Here is a 19,817-nt window from a genome sequence, read left to right as displayed (position 1 = left end):
ACTGGATATTCCACAACAGTGTTGAGACACTACTGCTTCCCAATCTTTACCTGTTCTGTGTAAATGAGACCCAGTTCTCCAGTTTATCAACCTGCTGCTTTTTATGAGTCCTAAACTTACCAGCATCCGCAACAAAATTAACTTGGTTAATAAAATGGCAATTACAATTTTAGGTTATTTGACAATATAATTTTACATTTTGTTAACTGAATTCTGATTTCCCCCCCATCAAGATCCTGAAAAAGTTAAAACGTTTGTATATGGATGGAAACGCACTAGTACATATTCCTCCTGAATTACCGTCAGCTTTAGAAGAACTTAAAATAAATGAAAACCATCTCCATGCTATTGATGAAGACAGTTTACAAGGTATTTAAGAAGTGACTATTGAGTCAATTAAATTAGATTTGAAACTCAAAATGCAGAATAGAATTTTGAGATCTTGCATATTAAGCAAAATCTGGAGAATCTGAGACCAATTTTCATCTGCCATTGTAGATGGAAAAAATTCAAGTTAGATGTGAGTAACAGACTGATCCTGCAAAGACTTATACATATGTTGAACTTTACATTCATGAGTAAAGTTAAGCACATACACACATCTTTGCCAGTCAGAATCTAAATGTATTTTTGTTGGTCATTGCCAATCAAGGCAGCATACTACTGCAAGATTCAAGGATCTTCTGTTTCTAGAGGAGGCAGAGACGTGTTAAATAACAGAAACGTAATCATTAGATTGATAAATAGATCTGTTTTGCCAGATGTCTGTACGGCAACAAAGACGACCTGCATGAAACTTGAGTTTTTAAAATCTGAATTCTCTTGTAATTCTGAGGAATGTCAGTGTTTTTCCCAGCAAAGTTTGTGCTCAAGTGCCCTAGGGAAACTGGACTGTGCACTGCACAGGGAGTATGTACCCTATATCCCAATGTTACTGCATTATGTACAGCGGAACCAGTACGGATATTTTTATACTCATGGGACAGGGAATAGGTTTTGACCTCTGTGCATCAAGAAAGCTTAGATGAAATTATTCAACATTTTTGTTTATGAACTTCAATATTTTGTAATTGAGAATGAAGAACTTTTTGTCATGAAATGATCATTTTTGTTTACATATAGTTGCCAACATTTAGTTCTTCTGGAATATATCTGGAAGATCAAGTCTACAATATCCACTCCCTAGGAAGGGGGATACAGGATACTCCATGCAGAGTTCTCAACATATAGTAGTACACTGAGGTGGGGGAAGGACCTGTGAACCTACAAAGGGTGCAAGTAACATGATCACTAAACAAATGAATGACTGGAGTGCTGTGGGAGAATCCTACAGATCTTAGGGCATCCGTGCTGAAGGTCAGCACCAATATATTGCTCTATGCACCCTCCTGAGGTCTTGAATTACTAAGGACCTTCTGCTGCCATTAGCTCCCTGCACCTGCTTATTTTCTCATTCTGAAAGTACAATATTAAAATAACAATAATCATATGATGGGAATTGCATGGCTCTCCTGGAGGATAATAAAAAAGTTATATAATGTGCTGTAACAAACTTTGTATTCTCAATACATTTCAGTTGCATTTTTCATAATTTAACTGTATTTACAGTATAGTTTTTGAACATGGTACAGTAATTGGCTGAAATTTTTTCAAATGATTGAAAATAAAAATAATTTTACAACCTATAAATGGGAGTATAAAATTGTTTTCTATGCTAAGACCCATTCAGGCAAATGTTATATTTTCCCATTTTTTGAATGGATTTTAGTAATGTTAAAAATTGTAACAACTCATCTCATGTTTTAATAGGGTACAAGATTCTATATTACTTTATTGAAATTAATTACCAATTATTTTATTTTCTACAGAATTGAAGAACTTGGTGACCCTAGAATTAGAAGGCAATAAACTTAGTGAAGCAAATGTCAGTCCTTTAGCTTTCCGTCCTTTGAAAAGCCTGTCTTATTTGCGCCTTGGAAGAAATAAATTCAGAACTGTCCCACAAGGTCTTCCCACATCTATTGAGGTAAAAAACCAAAAATCTTTATTTTTCCAGATGTGTTCCTTTTCTTCTTTTGTATGTACTCCACTACCACTGTAAAGCACAGATGATATTGTTATATCTTAATAATTTGTTTCAAGACATATTGTCATTGGTTGCAAAGTCACTATTGCCAGAAATTTACTTATTTACTCATATTATACAAACTCCATCACAAATAGCATCCATCTAAATCTCTGGGCACTGGAAATCCTGTGTTTTGACCAACTCTGTTCACATACCTCAACTAGTACCTCATTCTTAGTGCAAGTTTGTCATGCCTTTCCTATACTAAACAAACATTTTTATTTTCTCTTGGCAAATTTGTGTCCAGAAAATATGAATTATGTTACAACAGTCTTAGCATTCAATACACCCACACACTCATTATGCAACTGCAAGCAAGATGCAAAGGTGTTTTAAAAATAATGATTTTATTAATCTGTCTTTCAAAGTAATATATGTTTCCACAAATGAAAAGTATATTAATTTTGAAATATGTTTTTTCCAAAATCAAGTCATGCAATTACTACTACTGAGTTTATTATGCAGACGTGTTCAGGTAATTATTTTGATATCTGGAAAACAGTGGTTTTAGCATGAGAGGCCAATGACACTTAAAAATTAACTTTTTAAATCACAACAGGAAAAAATGTAAATATTGTTTTTCAAATTTTCTTTTTCAAATGTACTTGTAGGAACTATATCTGGAAAATAACCAAATAGAAGAAATTTCAGAAATTTGCTTTAACCATACCAGCAATATTAACATAATTGTGCTGAAACACAACAAATTAGAAGAAAATAGGATAGCACCTTTGGCTTGGATTAATCAAGAGTAAGTACCAATTTAAGATTTAATTGTTTTGTTATCCAGTACTACTAGAAAACCCTACTGTGAAAGTAATATTTGTACCGTGTAACGAGGCTCCTCTTATCCCCACAAAAAAAAAAAATATATATATATAAGCTCTGTTTTAAAAATCCATGGATACCATGATAATATCACCCTTACATTAACAAATTCAATTACCTTTCTATCCACATTATAATTTAACACAATCTAAGTAATATATAATATAATATAACTTTTAAAATAACATTGAGATATCATGGGTCAGTTCCACTCAGAAACCAAGAGAACATTTAATTAAATCTCAAGTAGGGTGGATTGATTTAAATCAAAGCTATTTAAATCACCAATTTTAATCATGATGTAAATCAGCAATCTGCAGCACTCTGGACACTTTGGTTTTTACTAATGTTATTTGAATCATGTTTTGCATTTGTACTTTTTAGGGTTTTTTTTTTTTTTAAAGAAAGATGGATTCTCATTGATTGGTAACCATTAATATATGTTGATTTGCAACTAAATGTACACTTTACACTAAATTAAGTGCTTTTTCGGGGCTCAGCAGGAGCATACACTATATCTACACACTTTTATATAGATTACCTAATATTTAATCAGATTCTTAATTTTAATATTTTTCATTATGCTAGAAAATGGCAAATAATGCATTTCTTATTTAATAGACTGTGATTAATTTTTTAAATTGTAATTTGTGTCAATTTCTGTTTGGATAGAAGTTAAAATTAAATTAAAATGCAAAAATAGCATTTTATTTTCCTTAATTAAATAAAACTATCTTAAAAGTGAAGAATACATAAGACAAAAACATTTACCAAAACTTTTTTATAGTATTTAAAACTAACTGATTTATTAAACAAAGCAAATGTTATGTGTAGATAATTAAGTGAACTGATTGTTTCTGGTCACCATGTCCTTCAAGATTTTAGAACTAGTAGACCTCATCCTCTCACATCTAGTTTTTATTCATAGACTGGAAGAGAAAACAATCTTTCCTGCTTTTTTAACTGCCAATTGGCTTCTTAACTTTGAATGAATTAGTCATTGAACTGAATTAGTTGAAAAAACTGAAATGAAGAAAATATTCTCTCTCCACCTGCAGCAGAGGCTACTGCTGTCAGAAGCTGTTAAAAAACAGAATACCAATTGAAATGTATTAAATATTTTTGGATGTTTTCTACATTTTCAAATATATTGATTTCAATTACAACACAGAATACAAAGTGTACAGTGCTCACTTTATATTTATTTTTGATTACAAATATTTGCACTGTAAAAAAATAAAAGAAATAGTATTTTTCAATTCACCTAATACAAGTACTGTAGTGCACTCTCTTTATCATGAAAGTTGAACTTACGAATATAGAATTATGTACAAAAAAACTCCATTCATAAAAACCCAAACAATGTCAAACTTTAGAGCCTAAAAGTCCGCTCAATCCTACTTCAGCCAATCGCTCAGACAAACAAGTTTGGTTAAAATTTGCAGGCGATAATGCTGCCCCTTCTTGTTTACAATGTCACCTGAAAGTGAGAACAGGCGTTCACATGGCACTTTTGTAGCCGGCGTTGCAAGGTATTTACGTGTCAGATATGCTAAACATTCAGATGCCCCTTCATTCTTCGGCCACCATTCAAGAGAACATACTTCCATGCTGGTTTTCTATTATTGTTTACCAGTGTGATTAATCGTGATTACTTTTTTTAAGATTAATTTTTTTAATCGCTTGACAGCCCTGGCATTAACATAGGTTGTCAATTTGAAATTTAATTTTCAATAGATTTATTTTTAAAAAATAAACCTGTACTTAATGTGAATAAAAAAATCCAATATCATTTTTTTATCTACCCTGATCTCAAGGCTAAATATTATGTTTTGTTCAGAGTCAAAATTAATACCAATAATAAAAAAGAAACAGTGTATTACAAAGAAATACTGTACATCTCATATCTTCCTAGCCAAATTCCTTATTAGCTAAATAATCACAGGTGTGATCACATCAGTCAATCCACATTAAAAATGGTGATTAAAATAGAACTTTTCCTCTCCTCATCGCTGACAATAAAGTTCTGTCTGAAGCTGGGTTGCTATTTTCTGTTCACCTGCATCCCCTACCTTACCTTTAAAAAGAAACAGAAATCACAAGAAGTAGTAAGAGTTAACAGACAGGGTCATGACAATACATGAAAGATATACAGTAACTGGGTGATATTACTTTTTGAAGAAAAGATGCTTATCTTTAGGTACTTAGGTCTGATCCTGCAGCACTTAGTCATATAAGCAGTCCCACTGAAGACAAATTTAAAATCTAACTTTATATCAGTGTCAATGGGACACTGAATTAAGTGAAGCAAATGGGACTACTCACGTGTGTAAGGGTTGTTGGATCAGGCCCATTTTAGCGCCACCTTGGCCAACGAGTATTAGTAATAAAAAATGCAAACCATCTAGATAAGAGCTATGGGAAAAGAGCTGTTAACAGTAAAGAAAAAATGGTGTTTTCTAGCATACTAGTCTATTGCAAATCTGAGATGCTTATCAAGCACAAATTAGTCCCTGGGGTTTCCTATCTCTGTATTCATATTACTAGATTTTTCCCCCTCACAACAAAAGCATAAGAATAGCTCCTGAATGAGAAGTTATGACTTACATTTTTGCTACTCTGATCTTTTTTCCTGAAATAATTATGTCTCTGCCCACACACCATAAAATGAATTTATTTCTATTAACAGAAACCTCTCTCACAGAAAAAATATTTTCCCATATTTAAGCATCTGGACTTCTTGCCACCAACTGAATGTTATTTTGTATGGAGTCCAATGTAAACTATATAGTATACTGTATTATTTACATGTCCCTTTTTGTTTCCTTTAATGCAGGAATTTGGAATCTATTGATCTTTCTTACAATAAGTTATATCACGTTCCCTCCTATCTGCCAAAATCTTTACTGCATCTCGTACTTATAGGAAACCAGATTGAGAGAATACCAGGATATGTGTTTGGTCACATGAAGCCAGGGCTGGAATATCTCTACCTTTCTTTTAACAAACTTAACAATGATGGAATAGATCCAGTGTCATTCTATGGAGCTTATCTGTCTTTGAGAGAGTTATTTTTGGATCACAATGAATTAAAGTTTGTACCATTTGGAATCACAGAAATGAAGGCATTAAGCTTTCTGAGGCTGAACAACAACAAAATACGGTATTTACCAATTCTGCTGTGTTAACTGAGAATATAAAAAGGGATTTTAAAATATATTAACTTTCTACTCTACATTTTCCATAAACCATACATTTTAAATATTGTTAGAAGGGACTGAATCCTGAATTCCCTATTGCAATATTTTCCAAAACCATATACAAAAAAGAAGTGTGGTTTAAATCTCTCAATACTGTTTTTTAAAAGCGTACAACTCTGAGGTATCAGTATTCTCCAAGTACTCAACTTGTTAAAGATTTGGGGTCAAATCCCCAGCTACAGCTGTGCTCTGCTTGCCACAGCAGAGGAAAGTGGGGGAAAAGGTGGCTTTAAGTCACCTTTCTGCTTTTCTGATACTAAGGCTGACCGGAGGCCCAAACTAGCTGCCGACATAACTTGTAGCAGTCTAAGGGCTGGTCTAATTTATGCTGTGTGGAGCAGACTCCTGCTCATGCAACCAAGGATTACCAGAGTGCAGCACTTTCCAGAAACATCTCCTCCAGCCCTGTTACACTCCCTATGCAGCAGGGAAGCAGGTGATCTCAAAGTGGCTACACCAACTTTCTGTCAACTTTGCCAGGGGAATCCTCAAGTGCTCCTTTAGGGCACTTTTTCAGCTGGTTCGCATTGCCTGAACAGCACAAAGCAGCTTCATGGGCCAAGAATCTTGTCCATGTTGTCAAGACAAGAATTTATCTAATAACTAATGTATTCCAAGAATTTCTTAATAAAAGGTAAGTAATTATATTAAGAAGTAACAATGCAAACAGAAACATTCACACTGTGTTACAAAGTATCATTTGTGACAAACTCATTTTTTAAATATATCAATTATGTCTACTTGAACCTTCAATTAGCATATATCTATTAATATGGACAGTAAGTACAGTATAGAACTAAAAATAAAAATAACTACTTTGGGGGTAATTTATAACTATTTTTCATTGCTGATCAAGTCCAAACCTTTTTTAAAAAAACCTTCTTAGTCAGTATCTCTAAAATGAACAACTTGTATGGAATGTGCTTACTAGTACACCTTAGTAACTAAGCCAAAATTTATCTTATGATTTCACAGGACAGTCCCTCCAGAACGCATCTGTAGATCTGTTGTCAATGATGACAGTGTTGATGCTGACAATAATGATGATGAGGAGGAGGTTGAAGATTCACGTTTGGAACATCTTCATCTTGAAAACAATTTTATCAATACAAGAGAGCTGTCACCATATGCATTTTCATGCATAAGATCCTACTCCAGTGTTGTTCTGAAACCACAGAAGATCAAATAACAAACACCATATATTTTAATTGCAAAACCCATTTTCTTACCTGAGGTGACATTATTTATTTTCCATCTGATACACAGATCAGCTGATCTCCTAGTTAAAAGATGTCTCAGCACTATTCATATACTATTATTTTCCTAACAGTGTCAGTTGATATATCACCTAAAGACTGCTTGATTTGTTTAGTTTATACTGTTAAATATACATACCCACATATGCACGCAAAAATATGCAATTTCATAAGGGACTTTTTCAAGTTCTATTAACAGCATGTCGACTTGAAAAAGAGACTAAGTGGAGATATGATAGAGGTCTATAAAATAATGAGTGGTATGGAGAAAGTACCTAAGGAAGTATCGTTTACTCTTTCAGAACACAAGAACTAGAGGTCACCAAATGAAATTAATAGGCAGCAGGTTTAAAACAAACAAAAGGAAGTATTTCTTCACACAACGCACAGTCAACCTGTGGAACTCCTTGCTAGTGCATGTTGAGAAGGCCAAGACATTAACAGCGTTCAAAAAAAGAACTAGATAAATTCATGAAGGATAGGTCCATCAATTGCTATTAGCCAGGATGAGCAGGGATGGTGTCCCTAGCCTCTGTTAGCCAGAAGCTAGGAATGGGCAATAGTGTATGGATCACTTGATGATTACCTGTTCTGTTCATTGCCTCTGAAGCACCTGGCTTTGGCAATTGTTGGAAGAGAGGATACTGGGCTAAATGGATATTTGGTCTGACCCAGTATGGCCATTTTTATGATGACAGTAGGGAATGATTATAAAAGACTGACACCTTTTATTTTTCAGATAATTGTTTTCAATAATATATTGGCCTGCTCCTCTGAGGGATACTTTAAGAAACTGCCACTCTGTTTTACCAGACACACTGCTGCTGATCCTGAATGATCTTTTCTTTTTCTGAATGGATGAAAGAAGATGGAACAGGTTAATTCAAGGGTTGCCCTTTAAAAAAGGCCTCTGTATTGTAGTAGGCAGCACACAAAAGAGTCTGAAGTCACACATGTACATCCAGATTTTTATCCCTTCCTCTGGAGTTGAAATTATTCTGCAGTCGGGTCTGGTGATGCAGATGAACATATGGATATTATTTCCCACTTTTACTATGCAAATTCACTACGTAAATTAATGTACACAAATATAGGATTCATACATAAACAGATAGCCAAGGACCAAGAGTTTTTTGTTTTTAAACTTAATATTAATCGCTGTTATATACAGAATATAGAGTGCACATACACAAGGCAGATTACTCTGTTTTCTCTAAAATGAAACAACCACTAATGTATAGACTCTATAGAGGATAGAATCCTGTTAATTTACTTTTAATTTTTCTCTTATAAAATTAGATGACTATACATGAGACACAATTATATTCTGCCTGAATGCAAACCAAATTATGTATAACGCATTGCTTGTAAAAATTGGCGTGGTATGTGGCCTTTTTGTAAAAACAACTGCTTTGGTTATTTTGCTTGGTTAAGTATGGTCATATAGGTATGACATACAGATTAACTTTTTTGATACAAGGTTCTACTTTTCACAGCTTTAATAATTAAAATATTTTTGCATTTCTACGCATTGAAACCTTTAGGTTTCTCAGTAGTATCTAATACTTTTTGTCCACAGAACATCGTGTAAGTGACTCAAATTACATTTTCAGAGATTTTTTTTCAATTTTAATTTTTTGGAGAGGATGACTATATCATACTGTTAAAAAAATTAGACTTAAGAGGAAAGTATATTAAAAAAAATTAAAAACCAAAACACTGCTATTCAAGTTTTAAAAGGAAAAGAACACTGAAGTTGTTTTTCAGCACTGTTGAGAAGTTCTTGCTAAAAATGCAGCCATAAAAAACATATTCAGCATACAAATCTACCCACAGGAGAAGTTCCAGAAACACAAGCCTTTTTATTACAGAGCTTTGTATATTGTTAAAATAATTGTAAGCAAACGAATGCATGGAAAATCTCATTTAATAGATTGGGGCCAGAAACAGGAATTTTAAAGGTGTATAAATAAGAAAAGGTTTTTGAAATATTTGATCATTTTAGGTGGTAAAAAGTCCCTTACGTAAATTCATGCATTTTCTTACATACTGTGATAGGAGAGAAAGGGAGGAGTATTTTATATATTACATTTTCATAACTGGCTATTTTTCCTATTCTAATTAAGCCGTTTAGGAAACATGTTCAAAAAGGGCAACTCCTTCTAATACAGAGACCAACTGTAGAAAGGGAATTGGTGGATATCACTAGAAATATACTAATTTTTTAAAATAACATTTTCATAAAGGACTGTCATTAATGGCAAAAATTCCATTGACTTAAAGAGGAACAGAATTGGACTCTTAAGTATTAATGACTTATGACTGCTTCTCTGATGCCTCTAAATACTTCAATGTATATTGAGCATGGGCAAGTTTTGCTCTATATTACCCAACCAGCTATGTCGTTAGCGAAATTAAATAACAAGCGTATTCTTAGTTCTAACCTCTAACTGTGGAATATGTCTGAACAACATCATAACATCATAAAACAAGAGAAGAACTATACAAATATTTTGCAGAAGGGAAAAAACTTCTCACATACGAGACGGGGGAGGAGGAGCGGGGGTATGTGAACACTGCTTCAGCTGCTCCCGGTTGAGAACTCTTCCTCCTTGACCCCAGGGGAAAAAATTATTTCTCCCAGACAGCCCAAAGCTCCACTCTAGCTAGGGGGGAGAGTTCTCTCAGATCCTCAGGAGTTCTTTGCATGATTTTGTAGAAGCTGTCAGAAGTCATAGATAGTAGCACAAATGTTTTCAATCTTTTAGAAGTAGCAAGGCCATGCAGACATCACAAGAACATCTCTGAAATGGCTTACTTGTATCCAGGTATTCAAGGAACACCATACATTTTCAGCATCATGTCATGGAGGTTATTGCACACAGGGATTACTTTCAAAAACTTTATCACAATTCCCCAATACCAATATCTTCAAAATGCCATTGCAATTCAGGAGGAAATGGCCAAAATTACAGTTCTGCATCTCAAATAATCATGTACACACTTTGCTGTCCTATTTTCAATGGCCAAAACATTATACAAGAAACTTAACAAATTCATTTGAATCATTCTTCGAATTCTCTAAATTTTAATTAATATGATTTGTGTCCCTGTGCCAGTTATAGGTCATTGATAATGAAAGCTATTGAACGGTTTCACTTTTCATCCAAGCTAGGCAAAACTGTGCCTGAAAGGCCTGTAGCAGAGGATGGCACAGAGTACCACCACCCCAAAGGAAGCTCCTAGAGACACTGGATCAAATTTTCAAAAACATTTAAGTGTCTAAAGATGCAGATAGGCACCTACTGGGATTTTCAAAAGTGGATCTCTTCTACAATTACCAAAGGTAAAATTCAATGACAATATTCTCCCTACATTTATAGTCAAACACGGAGTAATTTTATATAAATCCAAGCTGAAGGCCCTCTTCGCTACCTCCTTTCTTGATCCCTGTGGACAACACCACCATCCTGTCTGTCACTCTGTAACCTGGGCATCATGTTCAGTTTGGACTTTTCTGTAAGTCCTCACATCCAGGCAATGTCTAAATCTTACCTATTCTCTCTGCATAGCATCTCTAAGATATGGCCTTTCATATCCATCCACACAGCTAAAATTCTCATCCAGGCTATCATTTCATGCCTCAATTACTGCAACATCCTTCTTTTTGGCTTGACAAATGCAATCTTGCCCCTCTCATACCTATTCAGAATGCTACGGCAAAGATAATTTTTTTAGCTCATCACTTTGACCACATCATCCCCCTCTTTGCATCCCTCTATTGGCTCCCCCTTATCTATCTCATTAATCATAAGCGGTTTTTATTCACTGTCCAGGCCGTTCACTGCTGATCACCACCCTGCCTATCATCTCCTGTTCACTATTGACATGTCGACTGTGTCTCCAATCAGCCCATGATGCCAGCTCCACTGCCCTCTTTTAAATTTTCCAACAAACTACCTTCATACTTTCTCCCATGCTACCCCCCCACGCTGGTCAGGCGCGCCCCGTAGACATCTGAGGTTATCTCATTATCCACCTTGAAATCTCTCCTCAAAACTCTCCTTTGCCACGATGCCTACAAAAAATTGACAATGATTTGGCTGCTGGTGTGCTGAGACTACTGGATATTGTGTTGACTAACATTGTCTCATTGTTTCCTTGCACACTCTGTGTGTGTGTGTGTTTATATCTATCTTTAGCTTCTTGTCTTAAACTTAGATTGTAAGCTCCTTGGGGGCAGGGACCATCTTTTTGTTCTGTGTTTGTACAGCTCCTAATACAATGGACTCCTGGTCCATGACTAGGACTCCTTAGCTCTATGGTATACAAATAATAAATAATATTATTACTAATAAAGATCTGTGGTAAATCTGAACTGTCTCCTCTCTCCCTTTTTCAGGATCAGGATTTAACTTTATTACTTGTAGAATGTAGACCACTGAGATCTGATCCACAGGAAAAATGTGGCCAAGGAAAGGTTTACTGCTATTTGTCCTGATGTGGATAAGAGTTGTGATCATTTTGTGAAAGGGAATCTCACAGCAATGGATCAGTCATTGAGAGGCTGTCTGTCTCCAGTTTTCACTATTTTCAACCCTGGCTTTGAGCGTTCCATCTTGGCTGCGGATCACAACTTTCTTAGGTGGTCCTGGCTAGAAGGGAAATCTGTCTTTGAGATAGTCCAGGTCTAGTCCATTTTTGAATATCTATACCAGGATCTTGGACTTACTCTTATGTTCAGTAGGTAGGCGGTAAAAGAAAGGAAGCACTACAGTGATTTACTCTTGCTAGCCTTTGTCGGTCAATGAAAAAATGCTGTGGTCTACAACAGCTGGAGCGTCTTCAATGCCCAAAGACATGCACAAAAAATTGCCAAGGTATTCTCATGCACTTTTCTGGGGACCACGTGCATGCTCTTTCCCGATCATTCTGAAAATGCATTTAGCAGTGCAACTGATTATATTTCAGAGTTAATTTGGAAGTGATGAAACAGAAAATTCTTTAAAATTAATTTCTAAATTTAAAAGCTTTTTAACAATTGTGAGAAATTGTGAGTGTCCTGCAGACACTTGAGAGGTGAACAAAGGAGCTAAGTGTAGATTATCTCCCTCAACAACAGAGAGCCAGAGAGAAAAAAAATTGGGAGGATGTCTCTACTCTCTTTCTTCTCTAATGGGCCGTGCCATGAGAGACACTGTAATCCAACAGGAGACAGAAAGGGGAAGTGATTTTCACAGAATTGCTCCACAAGGGCTAAGGAGCATGTAAAGGAGACTGATGACACAGAGAAATGTGTTCTTCACTTTTCAAGATCCCTCTCTTCGGCACAGGAATCAGCAGCAGACACTAAGGAAAAAAGTCTTCCCTCCCCAGGATCTTCTACATGAGACCCAGGTAGCCAGGAATCGGTGAGGGGGGATTCTTCTCTGTATGAGACCTAGGGATGAAGAAGTACACTAGCTGGTGAGGGTAAGGGTAGGATGTTCTGCTCCCACACATGATGGGGCGTCCTCCCCACACTTGCCCTGAGGGGTTAAGGCAGGCCCGAGGGGCCAATTAGGCATCAAACTGGAGGGAATTAAGGCTGAGAGAAATGCCCTAATTAGGAGCTCACCTGTACAGGAACAGATGGGACTTCCATAAAGCCAGGGAGCAGACACTCCCGGGAAGGGGGAGGAGTGTTTGAGGCTGCAGAGGCACATAGCCTGCAGTTACTGTCTGGGAGGAAGGAGTGGTGAAGCTGGTAGACCCAGAGAAGGAGGGAAGAGTCAGGAGGTTAGGAAAGGGCTCAGAAAAATGCAGCAAGGGACAGAGTACAACAGACTGACTGCTGACTAGAGGGTCCCTGAGCCTGAACCTGGAGTAAAGGGTGGGCCCATTTCCCCAACCAGCCACTGGAAAAGTGGCACCGGCAAGGCAGTGAGTAGGAAGACTGCCTGAACCTATTTGTGAGAAGAGACTTTCCACCTCCGCCAGAATGGGAAACCACAATGGTGACCTAGCTGGAGGGCTAAGTCATGAAGAGATTGCAGCAGCTTCTGGAGCAAGAGAGGGGCAGCAGACAGAGGCGGAGGAATGGCATGCAACTGCAGGAAAAGGTGTCAATCCGGTGAGCTATTCCCCAGAACGGCCAGAAGAAGACGCCATACCTACAGTGAGTAGAGGCCCCGTCACACTAAGCATGTCTGTTATTAGTGCTTTTGGCCTATGCTTGCTCTTGGATTGGTGCAAAACACCAACAAAAACACCAGCATGGGAGCAGTTAAAAGCAAACCTCTGTCAAGTTTCTTTAAAAAAGGAAGCAGATAAATGAAAGAAACTAATTTAAAGATGCACTTTCACAATCTTTTTATTATACTGTCAATGTAAAAATCAAAATCAAATTGACAGTGTCCCTTTAAATGCAGTGAAAGTTTTTAACAAAAGGGAACATGTGAAGCTAGCAAGTGAAAGTTGATGGGACAGACAACCCTAAGCTCTTGAGGAAACTGTTTTAAAAGAAATAAAGATAGAACAGATTTTTCTTGGACTAATGTATTATTTCTCCTTTTTCTATTTTAACAATGATGTTTTTGTTTTGTTCTACAGTGCAGCTGAACAGCCAATATTTCTACAATTGTGGTCAGATATTAGTTCTCTGAGAAGACTCGTCTGTCCTGTGGAAAACACAAACCAGCTCTTATATATTTTCCCTATGAATTGCTTTCAGGTTCTTAAATACGTGTGAAAAAAAGTTCCCACAGTGAAGTATAGATTTATTTTAGTGTTGTTACATATAAAGCCTACAATTTTTGGTATGTGTACTCATTATGCTATTGGAATGAAAACACTTGCAGATTAATACTACTTTGTAGATTACCATTAAATATATCAAAGCAATTTTTAAGATTTTATAATTTTAAGAAATATAGAAATGTTCTCTTCAAAATAGTCCATATTCTAAAAAAGCAGTATTACATAAAATGTAGTCGAGAATAGGCATTTGAGGATAGAAATTAATATAAATTAAAATAGGTGTTTAGACACTACAATGTTGAGCACCATAGAAATGCCTATACATTAATATGATAAATAAATGAGTAAAATACAGATTTAATGTATTAAAAATACAATGTTACTAGATCCTAAATCCAGAAGACAGTAGTAAAGAATCCCTTGTCTAAGGTTACAGTTAGTGACAAACCTGAAAATATCTATCTTGGGGTCCAGGCTCCCAGGGTAAAACCCTAGCCCCAGTGAAGTCAATGTGAGTTTTGCCATAGACTTCAGTGGGGCTCGACTTTCACCCCAGTTCTGTAATTTAACTAGTAGACTGTTTAAACTGTGGCTTATAACTCTCCTTCCAGGTAAATGAAGTGGAAAAAGGAGGACTCCAGTAGCTAATCTTAAAAAAAAAGAAAAGAAAAGGGGAAAAAAAAAAAAAGGTGGACGAGTACTGAAATACCAATATTTACACCTTTTGGGTCAGTTTTCCAAACCCCCACATATTAAATCTTCAATTATGAAATCTTGTGTGTAGATATGCACAACTACCATCAAGGTTACTAGTTATAAGTATAGACATTCTAACCCATTAATATGTTCATAAGCCCATTTACAATCCTAACCCATTTTCCCCCCCTAGACTACTGTTTCACAGACCCACATAATCATCCATTTTTATGCTCTTTTGAATATGGGAACTCACTTTTAAAATTATTTCCAAACTATTATAATCATTCCTAAATATACAACCAGTATTGTACATAGTGCAGCTTAGGCTAAATGCATCATGGATATGTAATAGTAATCACACCTCCTCACAGTTATGACAATTTCCATCTGCTCATGCAGTAGACACCTGCAGCTTGTATATCTGTGTACCTAGAGCTGTACTTTAGCAATTAACATTTATTATGTGATACATCTTTCCAACTCTTCAAACCTAGCCTTCCGAAACCCAGTTCATTTCTTTTTCACTGTGCTTCTTTACACAGACACACAAAACCAAAGAAACACCTTCTTTTGATGAAAAGCAGAAGACAAAAATACCATTCACAAGTCTTGAACCAGCCTGTAAGCTGGCTGGTTTTATAGTGCAACTGAGTATATCAAACAGTAGGTTGGCAGAAATAAAAGACTCAATCCTGAGTGCGATGGTCACTGACCACTGTGAATAACAAATACTTGATAGATTTATAAAGATTTTTGCATTGTACAAAGAATTAAACAAATAAAAACTCCTCCAAGACTGCAATAACAATCTACCTGGCAGCTGGGAGAAAATATATACTTAAAAGACAATTAAACAAGAAAATGTTGAACACATGAGAACTTCTCTTTTAACATAAGCACTTTAATATAGTGCAACAGCTGGTACTTTCATTTACATAAAGATTCATAAATCCATGAAACAACTTCAATCAATCTTACTTTTTACAAAGAGGCAGTGTGGTCTGAACATAGACTAAGGGAACCAAAAACTCAAATTCTAATATCAGACCTGTCACTAACTAACTATATTGCTGTAGGTAAGTGAGTAAACTTCTTCACTAGTTACTCTCTCCACATCTATAAAGTAGAGATAATATTTGTGTCCCTGATGTATCAGCAGATTCAGAGAAAACAACACGTAAATCAAATAATTTTACCATTGACAAGGAATCAAACATAGATACAATGATGGATTTTAAAGCAGAAGTTCAGAACTTCATTACCTTAACAGAAGCAAATACCAGGCCTTTACTTGGTTCCAATGTGACATTAACCAGCATTATGCCAACCAATTTTGAAGTATGGCTTCCTTTAGTCTAACCCCCTAGGATTCAGCCTTCCCCAGAATCCTTTCACCCTCTGCACATGAAGGGGAACAAAGATACACAAAGGGTGTCTCAGTCCGTGATGACTTAAGGTCTACCCTTCTTCCTTCAGACTAATAGAGTCCACTAGTTATCTCCCATGTCTCATATTTACCTCTGGGAATTGATCCCTCTGAGCCTCACAGGCACACTGGACACCAGTTGCAAGAAAATTACCACTTATAAATGTACAGCTTTTACAATCTTGTCCTTACTCCTCATTAAAACTAAAACTGAGCCTCCAGAATGCTACAAGGAAGGTGAAAAATATCCACCATACACCTTGCAATCTTGCCCCAAGGGAAAAATTCCTCTTTGGTTAACAATTTTTATCAATCAGACCCATGGCCTCTTGGAAAAGATGGTGTATGAAACTAAAGCTCCATTAGATTTCTGGGCAGCAAATACCACAGAAAGACTGCTGCATGCCCACCCCTTCTGATTTCATACATAGTGAAGGAGGACTGCACAAGACAATCAACTCTCCCTTCCCCGCCATAGCCTAGTTAATGGGTGACAGAGAGGTGGAGAAATTTCCTCCCCTGCATCACCTTCACGGTCAGGTGGGATCTCCATGTGTGATTTGGGGGACAGGTGAGAGAAGGCGGCTCTGGAGCAGCTGAGCCTGTCCCTCTCTTCTGAGGACCCCACGTGTCATCTACCCCAGGCTGATCTGATCAAATATGTCCCACAGTGAACCAGGATGGGGAGGGAATTCTCTTTCAGGAAATCCACTGATTTGGTAAGCATTACTGCAAAAAGAAGCAATTCTGTAGTGCACAAAGAAATTACATGCCAATAAACAGGTAGTTACTGGGGAAATCTTGTAGAGGTTCTATGTGTCTCAGCCAGTGAAATCACCATAAACCTGACAGAATATATAGTACTATGATCAGCAGGGTGTAGACTGGAAAATTTATAATCTTGAGAAACATGCAACTTAATCCACCTAAAGACAGATGTTTAGGCCTGGTCTGCACAAAGTTTTTGTACTATTTTAAATATTTTAGTAAAAAAGAAAAATCCCACACTCTTAATCAAAATAGCTAAATGTGTACAACCCCTAAATGTGTACAACCCCTACTGTGTTTATACCCAGTGAGTACATTTACACTGGTAGAATAAAAGAACCTTTATACTGATATAACTATGTCTACACTAGGGGGTTGCACCACTTTAGCTATAAAAGTTTCAAATCAGTACAGTTTAAGTAGCACAAAAACTGTGTGTAAACTAGCCCTTTTAGCTTATATGTTGAAGTCATAAGTAGTAATAATGTCGCATACATGGAGGGGAAAGTACACTTCAGTCTACAATCATAACTTGACTTGTGGTCATTGCTACATTTTAACATATTTTCAGATTAAAAAAAAAGTAAACAAAACCTCCATACTTGCTTGTTCCTTTTGTCTTCAGTAAACTCTGTGGTAGATCTAACACTATAATAAAATAAAGATGGGATATTCAAATGCATCTAAAACAGCTTGGTACTGACCACCCACTGAAAGTTAGTCGGATGCTTAACTCCCTGAGGCATATTTGGAAAAAAAACCAAAAAAACCCCAAATCTAAAGCATTTTCAGCATCTCTTGTCAGACACCACCATCTTAATAAAATATAATTTATATCAGTAATATTGAACCCAATTGTCCAAAATCATGTTAGTTTCCATCCTATAAAAATGGTTTATACGTAGTATATTTAGAGACACATCACTTGTTATCTCTTGGCAATCACAAAACATTGTATTACACAAATAAACTTTGAGCACCAGAAACATGATCTTCGTAAGTGCCCTACTCAATAACAAGAATTTCACATCAATGCTGCAAAAGACAACAAGGCAAAAAACGACCCCAGATATTTTCTTCTTCATAGAACTAAGCATTAGTTGTTACATCATTTAGCAGGCATTTACTTTGAGTACCTGAGTTGCATTATTACTCAATAGCTTAAAAAGTGCGTCTATCAAATTTACTGTGTTAACAAATATTATCCATTAGGGGAACATTTACAGTCCCAGAAAATCGTCTGTTTAATCCACTGCTCTCTCACTTTCTGAGCAAAGGGTATCTTAAGTTTTTATTTTATGTGGGATGAAGAGACAGTTTATTACTCAGAGTATTTATAATGCATTTCACATTCATTATCCTGAAAACCATGAAACAGTTTTACTGCAACAAGAATAATTTGTTCACATACTATAAAAGTGGTATAATTCGCTCACCTCTTCAGAGGTTACTCATTGTACATTTACTTGCTGACCAACACCAAAACTGTTTAAAATCACTACTAGCAACCCAAATGGAAATTATCCCTTCAGTAATATGTGCCATCAGCTTCCAAATAGTTTACATAAAGCAACAGGGAATTTTATTTTCCAGACCACATATACATTTAATATGTAATCCTGAATTTATGTTTTTTTCAGGTTACATGAATGATGCCAATTGAGTGGTGAAAGTAACATATTATTTTGTGCATTTTTATAAGTATGTAAATCCATTCAAAATTGCTCTAGCAAACATTTCTAGTGACCAAAATAGGGAAACCAAAAACTTAAAATACTTACATTAAAAAGTCTATAAAAATATACAAAGATCTCGAACAATCTATTTTGGCATTGTGTGTTACCGTTTATACAGTCCGTTAAAGCTAGAAGTTTTTCTATATTCTCTTGTGACATTTCTCAAGCTTATAAACATGCTGGAATACTATCATGCAACACCCCATGGTGGGTCACTGGTTGTAAGGGATCGAACCTGGAATCCTCTGCATCTAAAATCATGAGTCTCTATTACCTGAACTAAATGATTCATATCTGTTAAGGCTATAGTGGGCTCAACCATTATTTTAAAGCTGAAGAAAAATGTATTGGGAACGGATGGAGAAAGTGAACACATTTTACAGGTCTACCAGTCTCATGTACGGAAAGCCATAGTTTCAATCAAACAACTTATATTATTATATGTGCTACCGTATAATTGATTCTGCAAGTTAGAGCTATCTGAATTAAATTTCTAGATTTGATCCTTTCTTCTTGCACTGATTTGTAGTTTTTCCTTAAGACTGTGGTAGAAGAGTATGTGTGCTGAAGATCATCAAAAGACCTTGTGTGGTACGTATGTGACAAAAGTAGTATTAATTTGGAAATCTGAATGATTGACTATAGACTACTGTTTTTAGAAACATACAATATTAGGCTAAGACTATGATGGAATGAACTCGTCTATTAATACTAAGGTCCTAATTCAGCAAAGCACTTAAGCAAATGATCACATCCCCTCCCTGCATAGAATCATAGATTAGGGTTGGAAGAGACCTCAGGAGGTCATCTAGTCCAACCCTCTGCTCAAAGCAGGACCAACCCCAACTAAATCATCCCAGCCAGGACTTTTAGTCAAGCCAGGCCTTAAAAACCTCTAAGGAGGGAGATTCCACCACCTCCCTAGGTAACCTATTCCAGTGCTTCACCACCCCCTTGTAAAATAGCTTTTCCTAATAT

The 19,817-nt window shown here is 36.1% G+C and overlaps 2 protein-coding genes across 7 annotated transcripts in view; one reads left to right on the top strand and one right to left on the bottom strand.

Annotated features, from left to right (window-relative positions):
• The window catches only part of ECM2 (extracellular matrix protein 2), a 42,885-nt gene extending 31,048 nt beyond the window's left edge, over nucleotides 1–11,837 (top strand). For 3 of the 4 annotated variants that reach the window (XM_074958205.1, XM_074958204.1, XM_074958203.1), the window contains 5 exons: nucleotides 234–369; nucleotides 1,869–2,026; nucleotides 2,740–2,879; nucleotides 5,793–6,119; nucleotides 7,192–11,837. In XM_074958205.1, coding sequence (XP_074814306.1) covers nucleotides 234–369; nucleotides 1,869–2,026; nucleotides 2,740–2,879; nucleotides 5,793–6,119; nucleotides 7,192–7,405 — 975 coding nt within the window. In that variant the 3' untranslated portion in view covers nucleotides 7,406–11,837. The remainder of the gene's footprint in view (nucleotides 1–233; nucleotides 370–1,868; nucleotides 2,027–2,739; nucleotides 2,880–5,792; nucleotides 6,120–7,191) is intronic. The other variant, XM_074958206.1, reaches the window with a different exon arrangement.
• The window catches only part of CENPP (centromere protein P), a 310,225-nt gene that overhangs the window by 117,016 nt on the left and 173,392 nt on the right, over nucleotides 1–19,817 (bottom strand). The gene's annotated exons all lie outside the window — the stretch shown is intronic.

This window comes from Natator depressus, chromosome 7 (genome assembly GCF_965152275.1).
Source record: "Natator depressus isolate rNatDep1 chromosome 7, rNatDep2.hap1, whole genome shotgun sequence".
NCBI classification, from domain to species: Eukaryota; Metazoa; Chordata; order Testudines; family Cheloniidae; genus Natator; species Natator depressus.
This window is presented reverse-complemented; position numbering and strand designations above follow the sequence as displayed.